This window comes from Leptonotus elevatus, chromosome 3 (genome assembly GCF_054856555.1).
Source record: "Leptonotus elevatus isolate MCC_2025b chromosome 3, RoL_Lele_1.0, whole genome shotgun sequence".
NCBI classification, from domain to species: domain Eukaryota; kingdom Metazoa; phylum Chordata; class Actinopteri; order Syngnathiformes; family Syngnathidae; genus Leptonotus; species Leptonotus elevatus.
Window position 1 is genome coordinate 2,550,433 of NC_141241.1, and position 23,628 is coordinate 2,574,060.

At 41.7% G+C, this 23,628-nt stretch overlaps 1 protein-coding gene and 1 long non-coding RNA gene across 5 annotated transcripts in view; one reads left to right on the plus strand and one right to left on the minus strand.

Moving 5' to 3' along the window:
• The window catches only part of akap13a (A-kinase anchoring protein 13a), a 93,392-nt gene extending 70,489 nt beyond the window's left edge, over positions 1-22,903 (minus strand). For all 4 annotated transcript variants that reach the window (XM_086071385.1, XM_086071388.1, XM_086071386.1 and 1 more), the window contains exons 1-5: positions 22,706-22,903; positions 10,510-10,553; positions 3,618-3,783; positions 916-1,079; positions 665-836 (exon numbers count right to left, since the gene is read on the minus strand). In XM_086071385.1, the coding sequence (XP_085927511.1) occupies positions 665-836; positions 916-1,079; positions 3,618-3,783; positions 10,510-10,542 (535 nt within the window). In that variant the 5' untranslated portion in view covers positions 10,543-10,553; positions 22,706-22,903. The remainder of the gene's footprint in view (positions 1-664; positions 837-915; positions 1,080-3,617; positions 3,784-10,509; positions 10,554-22,705) is intronic.
• On the plus strand, positions 8,942-20,014 carry LOC147176629 (uncharacterized). The gene is made up of 4 exons (XR_015094371.1): positions 8,942-9,089; positions 9,588-9,691; positions 18,479-18,606; positions 19,836-20,014. It is a non-coding gene; the product is annotated as an uncharacterized LOC147176629 (long non-coding RNA).
• Positions 22,904-23,628: the final 725 nt, after the last annotated feature.

Below are 23,628 nucleotides of genomic sequence, written 5' to 3' on the forward strand. Positions count from 1 at the left end.
AATTAATCATACTAATCATTTTGAACAGAGATGATCCTTTAGCTTGATAGCGAATAGCTACGTTAACATAGCTAACATAATTACATGCATTGAAGTAAAGCATTTAATAAATGTTTGCGTATGACATCGATTCAGAATATTTGTTAATGTGAAAATATTGGGGCCTTTTTTTTCATTTTAAATTATGCAAGTAATTAGCTGATTAGCAAAAGAGGAGCATGTGTGCAGTGGATCAAAAAATGTGGAAGACATCTTCATAACATTAAATGTAGAAAAAATTAACACATGGAAGGTGCTCTTCAAATTTGGTGGACACAAAATTTTGATAAAAAGCCTTTTCAATTTACTGATTAATCGTAATTAATCAAAATTCTAAGATGTGATTAATCTGATTTAAAAAATTTAAAACGTTTGACCGGCTTTCCTGTATGGAATATGTGGTTTATTCCCATGCCTGCGTGTTTTCTCTGGGTACTCCAGTTTCCTCCCACATTCCAAAAACATGCATGGTACTGTATGATTAATTAATTGATCATTTAATTGAATTATGAATTATAATGAATAATTAATTGATTTGTTGGTTAATTGATGACAAAATTATCCGTAAGTGTAAATGTGAGTGTGAATGGTTGTTTTTCTTGGAGAGAAAAAATGTTTTTCTTACCGGCACTGTCAGAGCATTGATTCCCCAGCAAGTTCCATCCTGGCGGCAGCGGGATGTGGTGGAGGGCCAAGGCCAGACTCTCGTCCAGACACTCACACTCTAGCAGGGGGATGTGACACTCATCGAGGAGCAGCGCGCCATCCAGGCCGTCTGTGCGGCCCACCGTGCTAACCTGGGTGGGAAGTACATGCTTACAATGCTGAGACATCATATCGACACTAAAATTGGAAGTGGGGAGGTTCAAGGCTCACCAGGAATTGAGCCATGTCAAAAGCAAAGTCCTGAACGAAGGTGAAGCGATGCTCCGCTACAGGAGCGACGTGAGACGGGTGCGTCGTCTGCTCTTCTGAGGCCTTCGGGTCGCCCTGAGTGACGGCACACAAGGTGACCGAAACCTCCTCGCAACAGCTGTGAGCTGCATGGACAACAGAGACCAGCAAAAGTTGGGTTATCAAACACGTTTAACTAATAACTTATTTTCATAGTAAAATATGTACAGTATTCTTTATAGTAATAATGCGACTTTTTCCATCAAACATTTCGAATATTTTTCCTGTATGATGACTATTTGTTTTGTTTTCCAAAACTTTTATTATCCCTTTTTCTAGCTAATTTTTTTTTCCCTCGGAGAATGTTTTTTTATTATGTTTTATATTTTTCTCTCGAAATGCTACATCAAAAAATATATCTCTTGCAATATTACGACTCAGAACATTGTTTCCCATTAGATTAAAAAAAATAACCTGAAAGAAAAGTCTCGCAAAACAGTTTTGTTTTCTTCATAAGATGTGTATTCGTTCAGATAACATTGTAACTAACAATTTTCTATAAATAAAATACTGTATAGCTTTTCTCACTAACTTTTTTAATTTTAGATTGCACAACTTTTTTCTCAAAAGCTTATGACTTAATAATTTAAGACATTTTTGTCATGGTAATACACCTCCTCCCCCAAAAATTGTTTTGTGTTATAGTAAAAATCTCTTATTTTTGGCATAATGGTTTACGTCAATGTGCTACAACTCATCTCTAATTCACGTTCTACTTAGAACATATTTGACTTTACCTTTTTGTGCGCAGTTATCAGTGTCACCCTATCAACCTTTTGCCGATGATAAAGAAGCAAACATACAGCAGGTGGATTTGACCACCGAGTGGAACGCACACTTTTGTTTAAAATGGAGAACAGTATGAGAGAAGAAAATGTATCATTTATTCCATCTTCTCTCTTCCTCTGCAATAATATGCCCAGACTTCCTCCTGCTGGCAGGCCAATATAAAGGCGTTATGATCAATGTATTTGAAAGCAGGAGAGAGCAGAAGGACTTATCATCACGGGTCATCTTTGATTATGATACTATATCCTTTTACATTATGCAATATCTTCCCCATTAAGCCTCCTTATCTAAGCAGTAGTGCTTCATTTTAGTTGTTTATTTACCAAAGACAATTGGGGTTAATCCGATGACCTGATCACTTGATTATTACATGACCAGGACAGAATTCACTATCATGCCGTTCAAAACAAAATTGCAAGAGTGTGGAGAGCAAAAATAAAAAGACTGTTTTTCATTTTTAATTAGACACATCTGCACCATATTTTGGCCAGATGGGCGTACAAACAAACGCGCAGATGCTCGCATATAACGTGGTACCTCCTAAAATATAAAACAATTACTGACAGAATTTTTCCACAGAGGAAATTATGAAAACTGAATACAAATCTTTTCCAGGGTCAAACTGTTGCCAACCTTTATTTTTTGTACTGATAACTTTTAAGCAACATAATTAAGTTCTTAACTGTCATAAAACTGTAAAAAAAAAAAAAATAATAATAATAATAATAATAATAATAATAAGTTAAACAGCATGTACAACTCTAAAACACATTTTTCCCTGACCTGACCAAACTTTTTTTTTGGGCCATACTAGAAAAAAAAGTGCAATTACACATCCACTACAGTAGATGGCAGTGGCTCTCTCATTGTCAGAGAGTGTGCAAGGAGTATCAACCCCTCTGCAGAGGTTTACTTAAAACAATTTTATAGACAAATGATACTATTAATTAGTGCTTATGGTCGCAGGAGAGAGTTGTGGGGCGCAAAATATTTTCTCCTACCTTTATGCGGGTGGTTGGGGGCTTAACAAAAATACTTGGGAAGCACTGGAATAAATGTATACACTTCTTTTTAAATTATCTAAAATAATCAACCTGTTTTGCCAGCCCCTGCGTGTTGCAAACGTACTTCTTGTAAGAGTAAAATATTTTCAAAATATCCTATCTTGAGTCACTGTCAATCTTTGTGCCATATGGAACAAAAGGTATGCCTAACTATATATGGTAATTTGTATATGGTAAATATGGTCATGTTGTGCCTCCCCCAAAAAAGGGTGTGACAAAATCCTTTCCTGGTGCGACCAACCAGTGCTATGAAAAAGTTAGTGTAGAGCCCTGGAACAGATTTATTTCATTTCTATTCATTTACATGGGAAACAATACCTCGGTCCTTAGGTTGGAGGAGTTGCAGAAAGAATTAAGTTTGGAAACTGAGGTTCCAGGTTAAAAAAATTTTTTTTTGTGCTTACATACCTTAACTCATTTGCTCCCATGTTTTTTTATGCTAGAGCATACAAAAGGCTTTGATGCAGCCTCTGAATTGAAGAGAATGGTTGAAGCAATGATAGTTATTACAAAAACGGCCAGCAGGTGGCAGCAAAGTATAAGAGATCAACCAGGGCTACGTTGCAAAAAAGCTTTTTACCCCACTGTTTGAAACTGATTTGTGAATGATGATGAAACGTATCCATATTCTTAAGCTAATTGCTGCAAAACGGAAACAGATGGGAAAAAAATTTTTTTCTTTAAAGCACTAGAACCTAATATTCTGTGGGCCATTGCAAAATCAGTCAAAATCCAGTAAAACAGCCAACGCGGGGAAAGTCCGTGTCTTACCGGGACACAGCGCCTGCAGGGTGTCATGGCCGCTCCTCAGGGTGCTGCTCAGATGCCTTTGCGTGCTGCCGGCAAACAAAAGGAAGTAGTCGGCGGTGGGGGCAGCGCCCCCTTCATCCACGGCCAGCTCTTCATCGGTGAGCTGCACTGTGATCACGCAGTGGCCCTGCACGCATAACGGTGTTTCCGAAACTTAATTGACCCAACCACGACACATTTATTTTAGTTCATAAAAATCTCAAGGCACAAACAAAATAGTCAATTCAGGATGATCACTTTTCAATGCACTCACAAATCGATTAACTCTGTGTGAAATGTGAACACGAAGCTTATATACTCTCAGACAGTCATGACATATTCTGATGTGTGTAGAGCAACAGGTCGATTGTACCTTTAACCATCAAATGGAGGAGCATTTAATTGTTCTGCCTGTCACTATACGTTGGCTAAATACAGCGACCCCATCATTAAGTTTGTAACACTGACTGCTTTTTGTAAACTAGCACCAACACTTCTCAGGGTATCATTGTGACATCACTGTGACTAAAAAGGAAACGCATGACACACAATACATCACAGACACCCTCCAACTTCCTGGTCTCCACCTTGATAATGTCAACCATTGTCTTGCACCTTTCAACCTTTGTCAGATACTTGTCAAACTCCAAACTAATCCCATGCTTTGCTGCACTGCCTTTTCCTCTTCAATTAAATGAGAAAGAAAGCAAAACAACTTCTACGACTGCCAAAGTGTGTTGACAACCATAAATGAAATGAGGAAATTACTGGCTGCTAATACAATGAATGAATTCTCAATCACTTACATACATTATGTTTCACTATATTCATTTTATCGTGCAGATGCTGACAAAAGCTTTCTTTTGTTTTTGTGGCTGCTAATTCAATTAAATTCAACAATTCAGCAGCTACCCTTTTCCAAAATAGGATTATTATTATTATTTGATCCGGCTTTACCTTTAAAACTCCACTGGGCGAAAAGTTTTGCATTATTTTCATATTATTATTATAAGTTTATCCTGTTTTAATTAACAACGACTAACGACACATCTGTGACTGGAATTCTACGACATCAGTTAAAAGCTTTTATGATGGCTATAGTTTGACCCTGAAATTTAGTATTTGGGGGTAGTGTTAATTTCGTCAACGAAAACTAAACTAAAAAAAATTATTTCATCAACAAACATTTTTCACCAGACTAAAACTAGACTCGACTAAACTAAAACCCTCCTTAATAAACAGTAACTGGGATTAAATCAGAATGCCTTTTCGTTGACTAATGAAGATCAGATAAAAATGTACTTCACTTAATAAAAACTGGACTAAAATCTATGGACATTTTAGTTCATGAACAAAAACGAGACGAAATGTACATGATTTTGTAAAATGTTGTGTCGTGTGACAGTTTTCAAATCTGCAGCTAGTGAGTGCAACATTCACAAACACATGAGACAGACAGAAGGTGGATTTACGGTGAAAGATTCAAAAAAGTAAATTATAGTTATAACGTAACATTAATCCAACGGCTATATATTTCAATAATAATGTTAATCCGACTGCTAACTAATACTGGCTAATTTACTAGCTCATAGCATGGAGCCATAGTAGCCACTTGTTGATATACTGTAATTATTGTGTGTGAAGTTTGTTTTTGATCAAAAAGATGAGATAAAATTTCATGTGAAATGGTTTTAGACCCGAACATTATCTGCTAACAAAAAAAATCATACAAGGATAAAATGATAGTCCTGCTTAAACTAGGCTAAAATGTTGACAGTTTTCGTTGACTAAAACTATATAAATGCAACTATGTTTCCTTGGACTAAAATAAAGACTGAAATGCTAGATTTATAGTTAACTAACAATGGACGAAAAAAAAACGGGATGAGGTTGACTGACTATGATAAATACTAACAAGCGTGATTTGAAAGGAGACTAAAACTGAGACTAAATTTTCAAAATGGCTGATAAAATTAACACTAGTTGGGGGGAAACAACAACAACATTGCTTGCATGCATTATCCAGAGTAGTTGGACCGACGGTGCATGACAGTACTGTCAGTCAGCCAAGAGTACAACGTTAAAAAAAACACACACACGCTTGCGCACACACGCTTGTTTTTGTGAAGTCACTTGATGGATGGACAATTGACTGAATTGTGTGCTTGAGGACCGCTCAGAATGAAGCGATGTCACCCGAGGGCATGTCGAGCAGGAGGCGAGGAGGCGTCAGAAAGGGGACGATTGTTTCGCCATGAGCTTCTTTCCACCGGGGGAACTGCAACTTTATTGACACGGAGGAGGGATAATGGGGACATTTTATCCCGTCGTCGTCCCGTCGCCTACTAAGTCCGACATGCACGGACGGAACCGCCGCTTAGCACTGGGGGTCATAGGTGCTTCCTCCTTTCGTGTAGCGTGCTAGCCTTGGGGCTTGTTTTGTAGACAGGCTTGGCAGCAGCGCTAAAAGAATTTGGGAAAATGGCTGCAAAGAGCCAAGTGGACCATTGGAACAATCTTTCTAATGGGAGTCGTGGAAATAGAATGAAAGGGCTTGACTGTCATCATAAAACCTTTAAAAATGTTCTGAAATGTCTGTGACATGGTTTTGTCATGGGTGCCAAGTGCCATGAGTGTCGTAAATCTGTGACGGGGTGGCATTATGTCAATTTGCTGCACTGTTATATCACAATCAAAAAATTACTTTTTTTAGTGGACAGGCATTCCAGACAAAATGATTTGTCTACAAGCAAGTCAATTAATTATCCATATGTCAGGGCTTGGCAATATATCGAAAAAAATATTGGCCCATGCAATATGCATATCGCAGAAGACCTAAAGATTATTGCATAAGAGTAGTCATTTTCTCATATTTACAAATCGTTTTTAATTAATTCACCATGGCCTTGGAGGATACACGCACTAAGTGACATCATGACCAATCAGTGGCACTGCTATAACGACTGATGTCCATAGAGCACAGCATGACGGCAAGACTTAACAACAGAAACAGGAGAAACAAAATTGCAGATGAAAAACCAAACACTCAATGAATAGTACAACGCTAACTGAACATGTCCTCTTGTGCCTTGTGATCATGTATTCTGACTCCGTAACCAAACACTAAAGTTATTATGAAGTATATAATATGATGATAAATATGAAACAAGCTTGTGAAAGACAGTATGGCGGTAACGGAGTGTGACTACTTGCAATGCAATTGGAGTAGCTTAACCATGTACGGAATTCATCCATCATACATTGTCATGAACATTTACATTTACATTTACATTTACTTAACCTTAGGTTATATCTTATAAACTTATAAGCACCACTGTATGTCAGACAGAGGTGGCAAATCCAGGTCCAGAAAGTAAAAACCCTCCCCACAGTTTGGCTTTAGCCCCAGGTGCTAGCTAGCTAGCTAGCTCCCTAGCAGGTAAACAAGCACCCGGGGAGCTAGCTAGGGAGCTAGCTAGCTAGCTAGCACCAGGGGCTACAGCCAAACTGTGACAGGGTTTTTACTTTCTGGACCTGGATTTGCCCTCTCTGATGTCAGTACAGTCTTGACTGAGGGGACCCGTGTGCTAGCTATAGCAACTGCTCGCTATGATTCTACGTGATCAGTAGTAAAGATGGGTAGAGGTCCCTGTGTCAAACGCACAATCTGCCACTAGTCAGCTAAAAGTTGCGTGGAGCGCCAAACAGCAAGCAGCAGACTTTTAGTATGCGAGAGGAGTCTTGCAGCCTCAACACGTAGAGACGAGTAGTGAATGCAGTAAATGAGATGGAGAGAGGTGGAGGCCAGCAGGCATGACATTGTCTCCATTAAAAACTCATCTCTTATCTTAGGCCCAGATTGGAAATTAGGAGTTTAGGCACTACTGAGCAGATTGCTACCTCGGCGGATTTGTGACTCTGCACTCCATGCCGGAATGAAAACATATTAGTGGGAAATAAGATCCGCACAATCACAAGGAATCGGTGATAGTGGAATCCATTTAGCAAAGTAGTTGCTCAAATTATTCCTGACAGCAGTGAAACAATATTTTTCCTCCATTTGTTTTGGCCTCAAATTAATATCCGCTCACCACAAATAACATTACCAGCCGGCGACTTGTGACAACAGACGCTTGAGTCGAGTGCCTATCGATCTGTCTGTGATGACTCCATTTGTGCAAATGCAGAAGGAGGAGTTGCTCAGAATAACAAGCGGCTGTCATCTTACATCAGTGGCAATAAGGAAGCTGGGGACAATTATGCCACAACGATTCAGCCAAAACCCGAATTTTTAGGCCAGGCATTTACAAGGCCCTCTTGAAATCGCTTTTTATCACTTTCGGTGGGGACTTAACAACTTGTGAAAATATTGTAGAGAAGAACCCAATGGAAAGTTATTTAAAAAAAATATATGCCAGCCAAGGGCTGCTCGATTATGGAAAAAATCATAATCATGATTATTTTGGCAATAATTGAAATCACGATTATTGAAAACGATGATTTATTTTTTGGTACAAAACAAAATGTTTAAAAATGTAAAAATATTAAGACCAATTAAAAAAAATAGAAACACTATAATTATGCAAGTTCCTTTTGGACCAAACAGAATTTATAATAATATATATTTATAACAATATATATTTATTTATTTATGTTGGCAAAAACTTGGAAGTTGTTGGGTTGGGTTCTTACACGTGTGCATACTCAACAGGCGATTGTGGTTCATAGCCACCAGCTGTTCTTTTGATGTTGCTAAAAAGTAACCGTGCGCACCCACTCACATCCCCCCACCAACCCCATTTTGCAGCGCCATGATTAGCAGGTCAAAACCCCAGCAGGCCACTTTGTTAAGTGCTTATTACCAGCGGTGAGCTCGGTCTCGCAGTGAGTGAAAGGGTCTTGCTGCGGAAGCCCCCGCTACACTTTGGTTATTCCCAAAGTGTGATCAGTGCCTCGACCACATTTTTTCAAACTTTTTTCTCCCTCATCATTTTGGAACTTGATAGCAAGTTTTTATACAGTAACGTTCAAATACGTCACTTGATGGTTTCAATAGTCTGGTTTCAATCCAATTGTTTAGAAATTTTTTAAGCGAATTTACTGAAAATGCGCAAAACGGACATGCGACTTATGCCCGTTTCCATCTGTTCTTCTTTTGCAAATATTGAGAGTAGACTCCGCCGCTGTAGGTGGCAGTAGACACCATAGAGATGGGATCCACCAGTACAGTAATTTAGAAGAAGAAGAAGAAAAACAGAAAGCGACTGCGCCGTACGACGACGTCATATGCGTTTGCTTTTGTAATTCTTGATAAACCGTAGCGTTTCTTTGCTGTTTTCCATCTAAAATTGCATTAATATTCGCTTCTTTAATTAATTTCAATACGATTTCTGTTTCATTGTCCCTCCAAACATATCTTACGTTATTGTCCGCCATTGCTTTGTGACTACAAAGGTACGTGTGACGTAATATCCAGTCAAAACGTGCAACGTGTATCCGGTCTTGTAAGCGTTTCCATAGCCAAAATTAGCATTTTCCTTTTTTCAATAAGCTTCAAAATACACTCCCTCCAACTAGCGTAAAACCTATTTATACAAATTTTTGGGCCCATTTTCGCATTTCTTTAAAATTCTAATAAAAATGGGTGGATGGAAACCCCACTAATGTCCAGTGAAATGTCAAAAATGTAAATGCCGTGCATGGATTACCACAACACACAAAATGCATTCAGGTGCAATTCACTTTATTTGTCAACTTTGTTTTATTTCTCTTCAGGGCTTCGGCTTTTACGATAAACCTTGATAAGAATTTCTCTTAAAATACCTAAAGAGGCAATGAACCTGACCTGGTTCCGTGTGAAATCAGAGCGCCACTGTACATTGGAGATAACGTTGTCAAGTGCAGAACTGTTGTCCCGGACTTATCTAATTTCCTTTCTGTGCCTTCTTTCAGCCTGCCAAGTGCGAACGCCCAGAACGTTCCAGCAATCGCTTAAACACAGAAATGTGATTCGCCTGATGGCGAGCCGACCGGCTGATGGACGTCCGTTGCTGGAGGTAACAACAACTTTAAAATAGCGTGATTGCTGTGGGAAATTAACAAAAAAGAAGGTGCTACGGACGTGGCACGGGCGCTGTAACGTTGAAACGACGTAGGTCGCGTGCGACGAAGCTCGAGGACTCCATGTACTTGTAATTGTATTTTAATTTAAGACTCCAACTTCAGTTGAGATGAATTTTTAGCAGGCGACAAAATGTTTCATATTGCTCCAAAATGCCTTTTCCCATCTGCATTCAAGTTTTAAACAACATCCTAAGGCCGCTAATTGTTGTTGGTGTTTAGTGGTCACCGCCAGCAACCAGATATGAATACTTCAATGGGCAGGTCAGTGTCAGAGAGGCCCTATTCCAATTGCGAGTCACCCCCTCGGCCATGTCACAGAGCCAACTACAATGCTATGCTATGCTATGCTACACTTAAGATACATTCTAAGAAAACGCGTCATTTTGACAGTTTGTTTTCATCACAGCTGTATTTTGGAGCGGAAAACTGCAGAACATTCCTTTACTGGGTCTTTGTTGTATAAACATACCCTATGACTGTATGCAATTACAACTCAATATACTGCTCTGGTTACAATATAGCTAGCTACATAGAAAACACAAATTACATATACTCAGTCGATACAACAGTTAGCGCTCAACCGTCCACCTCAGAGGAATTACAGAACACGAGACTTTACGCAGCAACCTTCGTAATGATAAAAGGTACCTCTTGTTCACAACCTGCACACCTGAGACCAGACTCAAGGCACAAAGCAGATGGCTGTTTACACAAGCAAAACAGCTTCTGCAAGGAAAGTTCTCATACTTACATACAGTGGAGCTTGCTGGGGAGTGAGTTTCATGTCCCTGGGAGCTGCAAAGGACAAAAGACAGATGAGCATTTTGTTAGTAACCCCATTAAAAGCCATTACACGTACCATAATGTAGTCATAATGCTTAAAAAGTTAGCTTAACATAGCATGAGGCATCACAAACCATTTAGAGCCAAAAGAATCTCACTTTTACTAAGGCTAATGTCCACATTTACACGGAATACAGACAGTACTAGGTATCTCACACATCTCCAACAGCAGTTCAGAACATTTTTGCTATTCAAATATTTGGAATAGATTAGCATGTGAAAAGAGAAGCCCGCCAGTTCCCACTTTGTTTTCCACGCAACTTGTTTTGTTGAATCTATCCTCAGCCATTTGCCAAAAATGATGACCTATTCATAGTTTTTGTGCGCTTTTTATAGCGCTATAAAATACCACAAAATAGCGCCAAAATCCTGGCTAAGAGGAGATATAATATATATATATATATATATGCAATTTATCATTAAAGGGATACTTGACTCATTAAGCCATTTTCAGCAGTAAAAAGTTAATATTTTGTCAAGAATTTGATAACTAGCTCATTTGATTGTTATTACTACGTGTATTACCCTGCCTTAGCCCAGCACGGCTAAGGACTTGTAAATCAATCGATAGTACGGAGGTTGTACAGTGGCTATGGAAGCATCAGAACATTGCTGTTGACAAGGTGACAGTTAAGCTCGACCTTGGCACTCATCCCAACACCGTGGGAGGGTGAACAGTGCAACACACACGTACGCATGCACGGCAGACCACGCACTCTTGCCAGCTAGCCAAAACCACCAGTCTGTGCCGGCCTTGGTTCGTACAGGGACAGCCGACGGAGAGAAAGGGGGCGGCGGGTGAGGGGGCTTGGCTTCAAAATTAGGCCAACTATTTATTGAGCCGTTAAGGCCTTGTGCCACCTTCTATCATCTGCGGGTAAAAATAAGAGGAGCTCCCGTGACCCGCCACCGTCAAAACACACTCATATGTGGCTTTGCGCCAGGAAGATCAGTTAGCCGGATTTACAAGCTCACGTCTGATCTCGGAGAGACCCCCACTCGTTTCGAAAAGGGATCTAGTTGCGTTCACAAGCCACAGAGCTGGCGTTCTCCTCAGCTTTCCTTTGTTTACTGTTCCCTAGCACTTACGAGTCCTCGCTGAACTGGGTGGTTAGCACTGAATAAATCCATGAAACTCCAAAACAGGGGTGCAGGGGAAGAACACCAATAGCGCCTCCACACAATTTCTGAACCAAATATTTTCGCTTTTTTGTACTAAATAAATAGTAACCCCCCTCCTCCAATGAGAATTAGTTGGATCAGGTAAGAGGATAATCAGTGGTTCTAATAATACTCTGGAGTCTAATCCGATTGCCTTAAGTGCACTCGGACTGATAGCAGCTTCTTTGCCGCAAGCATGCGTTTGATAAAACCGTCACACAATGCAGCCCGTGAGGCTCTTTTGTTTGTTTCTTGGGAAATTTTTTAAATTGGACATAACCTATAAATTGGCTGCAATATACACGAGAAATCACGGTTGCGTACGTACTTGGGTTTCAGCTATCATTCGAATCTCATTGACGTAAGTGTGCGTGCGTGCGTGCGTGCGTGCGTGCGTGCGTGCGTGCGTGCGTGCGTGCGAGCGAGCGTGCGTGCGTGCGTGCGTGCGTGCGTGCGAGCGTGCGTGCGTGCGTGCGTGCGTGCGTGCGTGCGTGCGTGCGTGCTGGGGTATTTTGTGTGAAATGACATTCTGAAATATAGCACAATGAATGATTGGTTAGCACGTCCGCCTCAAAGTTCTGAGGGTTGGGTTTTCTTTTTTGTATAAAGTAAAGCTTCTTTGCATTATCTGTTGTAAACCTGTTTCGCTTGCAACCCACCCATTGTCAACATGGCAGGCGCAGGAAAAAAGCATGATGTCACTGATCAGCTCGAGGTTATCTCGAGTCACCAAAGCGGTTATAGCCACCCGCCGAGGGGGATGGGCTCGATTTGCTTCTGATGGCACACGGATCTCGGGCTTGTTTGCATGTAGTAGGTCTGCAATTGTCATAATCATGTAAACATTGTTGCAACGAGCCGTTCACAATTTCACTGTGCAGGTCTGCATGTAATTAGACTTGCATGGCTTAACCTTTGGGACAAGGATATGCTACCATTGGCAGCGGCATCCAGGTAGCCTCTGGGGCCAGTGGGTGGGCAAGCAGCCATGGCGGCGGCAGACCTGTCTCACACAGGCCCCGCCGCAGCTACTTGACAGGAGCACGGCTGCCTCAGCGCGGCTGCTTCCAGAAGGACCTGGCCCCTTGCCCATACCACCAGAGGCACCAAAACCCAGTTTGAAGCCCATGCCTACACAGTAATTGACTTTGACTGGCCAGCTAACTCGCCCGACCTAAACCCCATTGTGAACCTTGTGATGTATTATTCAAGAGGAAAATGAGGGCCACCAGAAGGGAAATTAAGCAAGTCGAGTCACCACCAAATTTCTATCAAGTGAAGTCAAGTCAGTACTTGACTCAAAAAAGTTGTAAGCATAAGTGATAATATGATAATATGATCATAACACCACAACCTGAACTGGTCTCCAGTCAGCCACAGGGCACACAAGGAGACTATGCTAAGCTAACCAATCACAATCACATTCACATTCACACCGTCACTGGGAAGTGAAGCCACACCGCCTGCACACAACTCAGGCAAATGTACCACAACACAACATCGTGGGGCTAGAAATACGACACAGTGAGTTGATTGGTCGACAAGAATGATTTTCTTTTGTGTTGCTTTGAATGATTTGAATGTGAAGAAAGCAAAAATTGGCATAAAAATAAACCTGTGCTTCTGGTTCATAGGCTGCCAGTGCACCACCCTGTCTGGTGTGGTGATCATATTCTTTGTTTCAATAATTGTCGAACGACACACAGTCTCATTGGTATTCTAAGTCATGAACACGAAAAGGATCGTGGTCGACCAATACGAATTGAACAGTACAGCACAGTTTGGTGGAATGGAAACATGATTTTTGATGCCATAATGGGAGTCAAAATGAATGTCCTGTGCATATTTTTGTCAAGCCATTAATCATGCCGGACATGGAAAAAGACATGAATCAAATCTTTCTGTGCTTAGAAGAGTAATTAAAGCAGTTAGTTGGCTTAGTCACACCAACTTAACCGTCTAAGCCATGCAATTTTAACTAGGTAGTCACACAAAACCCGGTCACCGGTCTCCGCGATAAGTCAATGTAACAGAAGAAGTATGGGAAACGGCAACCCTCAAGGCCACCTGACACCTGCCGACCGAGATTAAACCGCCTATTAACTGTGGGTGCAGCCAGCAGAGCAGCAGCCAAAATATGTTTCAAGTCTGATACTTCAGCCGTGTTCAAATACACCGTGATCATGCATGAATTGAAACAATAAATTGTCAGGAGGAAAAAAAAATGCAACTGTTGATGGTCTTCTGACCAGTGATTTGCCACAAATTCGGGTTACGTCACCTCCGTAGGAATGGAGATGCTTCATAAAGCGAGGAGCCCTTTCGTTTGAGTTACGCTGGTAAGTGCAAATAAACACGGCTGAAAGCAAAACCACGTGGATTGTTGAAAGAGTCAGCCAAATCTGAACTTTCAGGAAGCACTTTTTTTTTTATCATGATCAAACATTGTGATTACAACTTCCAAGTGCACATTCACCCCCAAAAAAAATTCCATATTGACGTTAGGGACAGTAGCCGTGCAAACATGCTGCAAACCTCATTATCCAATTGCTAAATGATAAATACACCAGACCAGACCCAAAAGAGAATTTACCAAACACCTGATCATATTAGAGAACAGCAGATAAGACCTGATGATTGGAACCTGTAATAAGCGGTAATATGAGGAACAAGCAAAGAGGCCCATAGAAGCATAAACACAACCTGGGACTGTCAGGAACCGGAGCAGGAACATCTACCTGTTTGATTGATGAGGATTCCTTTTGTTGAGCAAAGTTTACGCCATCCTTCCAAGCCAACTCCCAAGTTTTAGTTGTAATAGGCGTGTGCTAACATTGCTTTAGCCGCATTGGTAATGATAATTGCGGTGCAAGCCATGAACCAAGTGATAAATAAAAACAAAAAGGAAAAAAGAAACGGGGGAAAAAAACTATAAACATGGTGACGGCTGACCACTATTAGTGTCGTGGTTCACATAGATTAGATGCCTGTCGCTGGCAGACTGGCGTGATTCTGACTCAAAGGATGGAAATGGGAGGCCATTTCAGGTTCATTTTTGTTTTCTACCATTTCCTGGGGTATAACTTCTCTGGGAGATTTGGTGTATATGTTCATGCTTTGGAGTGCAATCACTTCTGATGCGACCGTTTCGCAGGAACTCTGTGCTAAAAGGCCTATGGACTGACAGGGAAATCTTAAAGGTTAACTTAACAAGAGTCCTTCCAAATATGGAGTCTGACTCACCCTGGAAAACATTTACAGAGTGAATTCCTGGCTCGTCACCGGTCCCAAAGTGAGTCGCGGCATTAGCAATGCCGTGTGACAAAAAAAAAGTGTTGGTGGTGTGCAGTTGTTGATGTTTAACTTGGCGTTTGCTTAACCCCCCCTTCTTGCCGCATTGGTTAACCGGTAGGTAGTAGCCTTGCGACACACAACGGGGCCAGACCTCTGCGACGTGCTAAACCCGCCTGCTGCTTATTTTTAAGGCCCGCTATCAGCTCTGTGGCTAAATCAGTTCCAGCGACGTCAGTACCTCAAGGGGCCCCACTGCATCCACCGCCATTTAGATAGTCACGGCTGTTTGATTTAATCAAACCTGCCCCATTGACGCGACCTCCTCTCCTCACTACCACCCCCCCCCACTGCACAAAAGCGACCTGTGTGTGCACAAACGGCCGGCCGACAACACCGCGCCGCAGGATGAAAGGTCTCCTTAATGTTTGTGGTGACAGTTATTACCTGGGCCTTGCTGAAACCAAATACCTGTCGGCCCAGATAGCATTATCTTATTGTGAGAGGCGTGCAGGGGGCCGGCCTGTAATCAGGGTCCGGGCCTTGATCAGCGCTCCTCCCCAGGTTGGATGCCGCCCGACCCGACCCCCACCTTTTGTTACCGCGCCATTCAAGCGCGGAGGCACTTTGCGGACGTTACCGAGCAAATAGAAGAGCCGCCACCACGTTTGTGCATGGTTACGTCTTGGGAAAGAATGTGTGTGATATTTAGAGGCACGTGTAGCTTTGGGTCGAGCTATGTATAAATCTGCAGCATTGTCTTACTGAACAGAAGTGCGGCAATTTCAGCGGACAAAAATGTGTACACCTCATTCAAGTTTGGGAGCAATCAGAAAAGATCTTTCGGACATCTTGGTTCTGTTCCTGACATGACGTATTGAAAGCTATTTGCAAAAAAATTTAGTTTGGACACTTACGTTTCTGTGCAACCCATATACAACATTTGTCATACAAAAGCAACACATCTCTCTGTTTTCAGCCAAACAACATTTAAGATGCTGCTATAATCACATTAATAGTAACCAAAGGACGCCTAGCAACAACTCCTGAGGGTAATTAAAATGTTGAGTCAGTAGCCAGGCATGCCAAATTCAAAGAAAAGTAGCTAACGTGAGCCACTGGCTGACGGTGGTGAGGTGAGGTGTTAACGCCGAAGAAAGCAAGGTAGTAAAATTCTCAAAATGAAGCCTACTGATTGCTCAAGGACACTTGTTTTCCAAAATCTTAATTACATTTTTTACTCCAAATCGCCTTATTTATTTTTTTTATGTAAACAAGCAATTTTGGTAATGCTAATAAAATGTTTGTATGTTTTCACTAAACACTGATAGAAGATGTGTCAAATATCCTTAAAAGTGATCAGGAGAGTCAGGAGACGGCTAACTTGTAGCAAAAGAAACGAAAGTGACGGCGGGTCCCATTTGGGAGCTAATAGGTTTAGTGTGGCCGATCCCGAGCGACCGCCAACCTGTGTTCCTGCGGCGGGCCTGATCAGATTAATACCACCCGGCAGTAATGGCTGCCTGCTCACTGTTGGGCAAAATACAGCTTCGCTTCGCCACTGTGAGCCGCTTTTAATCAACAGCGATGAGAGCGAGCAGCACAAAAACAGCTTTACCATAATGGTTTGTGGTTTGTCGGGTATGCGTGTCAGTACCTCAAAACCATGTGTTTGTGTGGCTTGGCTTCACCCGCCGATGCACTGTGAACCCTCTGGGGTCGTGGCAAAAAAAAAAACGGTGGCGTCCGGATGAGAAATAACGGTCAAATCGGTCTGGTTGTCGTCATAAGAACCGTCCCAAATCCTGACAGCCGTTCTGGGAAGCCACTGTCGCGGGCCGCCTTCGTCTCGCGCACCACCAGCTCACTTCCTCTATTTCAGACCACGCCACAGCGTTCACAGGAAACTCTGCTCGAAAGCACACAAGACCTGCTTAAAACAGGAAATGATGCGTCGTGTCGTCTTTAGGGCCTTCTCTGATTTATACAGATGACTGAAATCAAACATATGCAGCCTGACATTTTTTTAAATAGCTTTTTTTAAAGGTATTGCTGGCAATTTGCAGGGAGGGGTCCTTTATGTCCTAATGATTTTGGATAAAGAGCAAAGGAAGTTTGCCATTTTGGCTTGAAGTGGCCATTTTAGGGTCATTTGGGTCAAGGGAGTCTTTCCAAAACGAACTGTCCTAAAAGTCAATTGCCCAATTGTTACCAAATTGAACCAAGTGTACCAGACAGATGTGTAACACTCATAGACAGGGCCAGAATACATGAATTATTTACAGGTCTTAACACAAAATATGCGGGCCTCCAAAGATGGTCCGAAATTTAGTGTGCAATTGCCAGATCCCCCTGGATTGGCTGGCAACCAGTCGAGGGTATACCCTGCCGACTGCCCGAAGCCAGCTGGGATGGGCTCCAGCACCACAGCGGTTAAGAAAATGGGTGGATGGATTCCCGGATCCCAAAAGTGGGCGTGGCCATAACTCGAAAACCGTACTTGGTATTCTTTCTTTTGACATCATAGGGCACTAATGGAATACAAATCAGGCTAATTGAAGACGTGTCATTGGGGAGGTTCTATGGATTTGTGTGGCTTGACACGGAATGACCCTTGAGTCAAGTGAGTTTTAGATGGTTGAACAAACTGCTCATGTTACATTTGATGCCAAAATGACAGTTTTCTGCTCGTTATTTAACTTTATCATTCCAAATCACTGGCATATCACAGTTTTTTTTTTTTTTTTTTTAAACCTGCTGCTCCATGCTGTGCTTGAAGCCTTTGTCACACTGATGCAGATAACATCATCAACGAGCGTTATCTCGATTAGGGCGGGGGGAATAAATCAACTGAGATTAACCCCAAAAATTGGTTGACCAAAAAACTAAACAAACTACGATTAATCATTTTAAGATCATATTTGCATTGTCCTGAACAATCCTTGGCCACCGTCCATGCTTACGGACCAAAGAAAAAGAAGGAAGATGGCACACGTGCCTGAGGTTCCACATCACTGATCTAAATGGATGCCATACTGTACGTGTGGGAAAAAGGCTCATCACAATGCTTGAACTCTGCGGGATTTGTCAAACTCAAGGCCCTGGGGCCAGATTCGGCCAACTCCATCACTTTATGTGGTCCACTAAAGCAAATACCGTGTTTCTTGCTAAAGGGGTTCATCCTTTTTATTTGGGAGGGAAAAAAAGTGTGCCAGAATTGCAATTTTTGCTCACATCTATCTAACAGATATTATCAGCATTTTTGCATCAATTCCATTAAGATAACCTGCACCGCTTATTTTTGTCAATCAACATTTGCGTGTCACAATTTTACAAGACTATTGATTTCAAATGTAATTTGTTGTTAGAAATATGCGTAACAATCAATTGCTATGAAGGGACCATACTGTGCATGTTGTTCACAGGCATAAGAGCCATCGGAGGGAAACCATAATGTGCCGCGCGACGCAATTGAGTTTGATACCCCGACTTGAAGGCTGCTTTCACGCTATTCGACACTTCTGCAAGTACCAGAGAGAATGCATCATGTCACGTAAGTGGGAGACAATTTTACAACCCAGCCGCTAACACGTGCTGTTATGAAACCCATGAAGTGTTATCAGTGCACTGTTGCCAGGCGACGGCGGTTGGACTTTATCCCTTTGGAATATAATCTAAGGGATGTTGCGCGCAAATTCCAAGAGTCCAATATAAGAGTTGATATTGTGGGTGGTGTAGCCAGGGGGGGCGGCATCAATGAGACCTTACCCCACAGATTAAGTGGCGACGGCGAGTGCGGGTCGGACCTCTTTCAGGTGGTGTTCATCGTTAAGTCCATTAGAGAGAGCCGAGCAGGTGTGTTTACACGGCAGGTATCCGGGCATGTGAGCTCTTGCCGCGACTAAATATGGCTTTGTGCGAACACGAGCGCTCAGGCTGATCAAAGCGCTGATGTCACGGGCGGGCGGGCGGAGCCAGAGAGCTGCGGGTCAGATGTCTGCCGGGAAGGCATACACAGTTTAAGGTCGACATGCGACTTTAAACGTTCAGGTTAATGCACGAACACACACGGCGCCTTTGCCAGTCATCGGTGCGACGACAAATACAGTAAAAAGTCAACCTTAAACATTCCTTGACAATAATATGTCATGTGACCTTACTAGTCTAAACATGACAGACTGATTAATATTGCATTTGTGGAATATGAGTTATGAAGCAAAATCCAGCCATTTTTAGCCCTCTCCGGGGGCGGCCATTTTGCCACTTGCTGTCGACTAAAGATGACATCACAGTTGTTTGGGGCTCAGGTAACAATCAATCACAGCTCACCTGTTTTCAGAAGCTGTACTGTGATTGGTTGTTACCCGAGACCCGAGCAACTGTGATGTCATTGTCACTCGACAGCAAGTTGCAAAATGGCCGCCTTCTGGTATTGATAAAAACTGCTGGATTTTGCTGCTTATCTTATATTCCACTAATGCAATATTAACCAGAATACCGTATTTTGACTTGTGGGGCTGCGTAGAACATATTATTGTCAAGATTTTTATTTATTTATTTAAGCTCAAAATGTTCTGGCAAAAATGTCAATCTTTTTTCTGAAAAACATATTTGTGTCTATTCGCATATTATTGTGGTCTTTCTGTAATGGCCGAAGATGCTGCCCAGACATCATTGCTCGCGTTGGCCACTTGATAGCAAACATACGACAAAAAATTGACTTGCTCATCGATTCTATATGAGTGAGGGACTGAATTGAGCGTTTCTGTTCTATTTACTCAGCGCTCCTCAACCCAAGCCGCCGCACCTTCGAGCCAGCATTCCGGAGTCCGGGAGCCAATTCCTCCTTTAACATTTGCATTCGGACCTCTTTCAAATACAACCAGCACCAAAATATGCAACTTCTCTGCACCCGTTTGCTGCAATTGTGGAGGTTGGAACTCAGAGCGGCAACCGGCCAACAGAACTGACGACCATGTTCCATGTTACAATGGAATGAATGGAATGTGAAGAAAACGGAAAGTTGTTTTGTTCAATTCGCTTAAGTCATTGCATTTAACTAACTCAATTGCATTTCATTGGGTTCTCAATTCGATTGTGTACTGACTTTGACTTGAAAATGGCATCAAAAATGGAACGACAAGACTTTTGAGCCGCCCCAAAGTCAAACTGACAGCATCTCAACTGAGAACCTACGAGACTCCCAACACTCGCCATATGATGGCAAATGGAGCGTAATTACAAGGCCGGGGCAGCGCGCGTCTCCTCCATCACGGTCAAATTAGGGGGTTGGCGGCAATAAGAAATTGGCACAGGCTTCGGCACTGTGCTGCTAAAAATTTTGTCGGAATTTGCAGGAAGCCAAACTGTCCATTTTTTATTCCCTTCTGTCACACTCATGTCAATGTGGATTCTGTATCAAAAGCAAAAATGGAAAAAAGGACATGCGCAGAGGACGATGACGCTGATTAATGCATGACAGCATTCACGATGGGCAATGTTGGGCATATGGCAAAAAATAAGTTCCTTTGTTTTGTTGCTGTTCCCTTCACGAGACGCAGTGTAGGAAACATAAGCTGGAAAAAATGCTTCCTTTCGTTTATACAAGCAGAAATACAAGCAAACTGAAAAGTAAAATCTCCCCCCGAAAAATATAAAATTCTCAACAACAACAAAAATTGTACACCACTGATTCTCAATGCTAAAAAAAAAGAAATCCCTGAATGAAATGTTAAAAACCAACATAATGTTACAGACTAGTGGCTTTAATTCAGGACAGCAAATTAGAAAGTTGCTTCTCACATAAAGTCCTTTATTTGCATGCAAAACTGCTCCGCAAAGGAAAAACATTATATATATATATTAAGCCTCGGTATCTTAGCCACTAAAGTCGTACAATTTGTCAAGAAGGTGTGTTTCTTCAACGCACCGCACGTCGCCAAGGCTTTAGTCATTTCTTTATGGCTGGTGTACAAAGTACAGTGCCTCCATCATAAAACGATGTTTCAAACATCTTATCTAAGTTTGTTGATGTGCGTTCATATGATGCATAAGCATGACACTAAGAAGTGGTTTATAACAAATGAGGAAGTGATGGTGACATTGGAGTCTTACTACTTTTTTATAAGACGACTTCACATCGTTTCACTTCACAGTCTGGCGGAAATGATGTCAACGAGGGGCGATCGTCTCATTACTGCCAACATTTGTGCCTCCTCCCACCAATGACAATTTGCGAATGTGTGAAAGTAGCCGAGAAAGTCGGAGCTCTCCGGTTCCTTCCGAGCAGTGCGCACGCTTTCACGGCCGCCGGAGAGGCAGTCCTCGGCGGCCGTGCAGCCTTCTCCTCTCCGGCCAATGGCAGCGGGGGAAGTTTGCCACTGTGTCAAGGCCCCAACTTTGTTCAGTTCCGTTGGTCATGTGGACAAGGCACGAAAGGCGGTCATTTTGGTTTGAAGCAGCCATTTTGGACAAATCCCAGGGCTCGCACTTTGACAAACTCCGACTAGGGAATTCCTCAAAACGATCCACAATTGGAAGCTGGTTTGTTTTAAGGTCATTTGACAATTTGCATAATCTAATGTGGGCAGTGGGTGTTGTCAAAGTTTGATGATCTTTTTGAACATCCACTCGGGAAAAAGTGGACTGAGAGCCCAACCTTCTTCTTTTTGCCAAATAACCTGAAAAAAATTCTAAGAACACTTTCTGTGTGGCCCGAGTTTATACTTCAGTACACTCAACTCGCACTAATTCACAAATCTACTCACAAGTTTTTCCTGTAGAAAATAAAGTCACTTATTGAAGCAATTGAAAACAGCGTGGTAAACTTCTCAGAAAGGTCCAGGTCACTATTGGCAGCGGTGGAAGTTTACAGCTGATCACCTGCTCACAACCAAGTACAGTAAATGCCCAACTAAAGATAAAGAATTGTTTATGATATGTGCGTTTACGCATCACAGAGTAATAACATGTCCAATAGGTAACATGCATGGCAGTGTTTTTTTGTTTTTTTTATCATTTATTACAAATCATCTGTGGGACATTTGTTTTTGTAATACTGTAAAATGAGTTTGAAATTATATTAAAGCGTCAGGATCATAGTTTGGGGTATATTTAGGGTTGAAACTTAATTTAGACAGCTAGAGTTGACTGTACAGTATTGGTGGGCAAGGGGGGGTGGGGGGGGTTTGTTGGGTAACCACTGCAAGTAAGTAGAAAGCAAGCAGTTAACAGCACCTGTTTTTACCTGGGTAATGACTTGGGTATGTGTTCCTAATATTCTGCCTGTGCCCCCAAAAAGTGGAATATTTGAGACAGTGGAGTTCAATATGAACAACTTTCAAACTTCAAGCCTCCAAACCACAATAACATCATGAGAACTCTCAACAACATATGTCGGGTGTTCCTATTTAATTGGATCGTAAACGCTTGACTTCAGCCGTTTGTTTTTTGTGCAGTCGCAAATGTTTAGCGCCTGTTAAAAGTGTTGGACATCAATTTACGAAAAATTATTTAAAAATAATAATAACACTATAGCGTTACATCGCTTTAAAAAGTTATTGCATAGAACGTGAACGGAACTAGCTTGGAGAACCATCCAAACGGCTAGTGTGTCTTTAAAAAAAAGAAAAAGAAAAGTTAGCTCTTCTTACCTGGAAGAGACGGCGCCGCTTCAGGCTCTTTTTTGGTGCATAATAATCCCCATAAAGTGTCAAAAATGTCCCTTTGAACGGGTGTCGAGCGGTGGCGTGGTCCCGCGCACACACACACGCACGCACGAATAAAAAGTGCCTCAAGTGTGTCGACTCGACTGCACTTTTTTTTTCACCGCAGTTGTTAGCGTCTCCCAGGACAACTCTTGGGGGGGTGGAGCTAGAACAATGCGGGAAGTTACGTTGACGTCCTTAAACGTCACCACATGTAAATTTGACGAACATGTTATTTTACTAACTTTTTTTTAATGACCTAAACTTAATGTAACGTTCCACCACCGTCGTTATTAACTTCTCTATTCATATATAATGGAATGTATAATTTTAGTTTGAATTTTAGTACGTCTCCATTTCCAATTTGCTTGCGGTAATAAAGGCGACAACATCCGGGTACTGTCTAGACAATAAAATACGACCTTTTTGTTGTGTTTTTATTTGCACAGTGTTTAATTTCACATCAACGTACTAGACAAACCTTTAGGAATGTGTGTAGATGAATCATTATGTTATTTTATTTTATTTTTTCCAGCTAATCCACAATGATTTAAAAATATAGGAAAAATGATCAATATAAATACACAACACTTTAATTCTATACATTTTGGCAAATGTTTAAATTTTTATGATTTATCATGACCACTTCTACAACATTCATATAGTAAATCACACCACCCTATCACTGGCAGAGTATTTTTACACACCTGTGAGCCACTTGTGTCCTCTTTGGGGGTCTACCTGCCTGGTACCCACGGGCAGCAGAGTTAATATGTCAGGACCAAAAGAAGACCCACTTAAGGGAGGAAGAATCTTCTTCACGAGCTCTACAGTGCTGTGGAATAGGAACTTTTACGTTCCAGCAACCA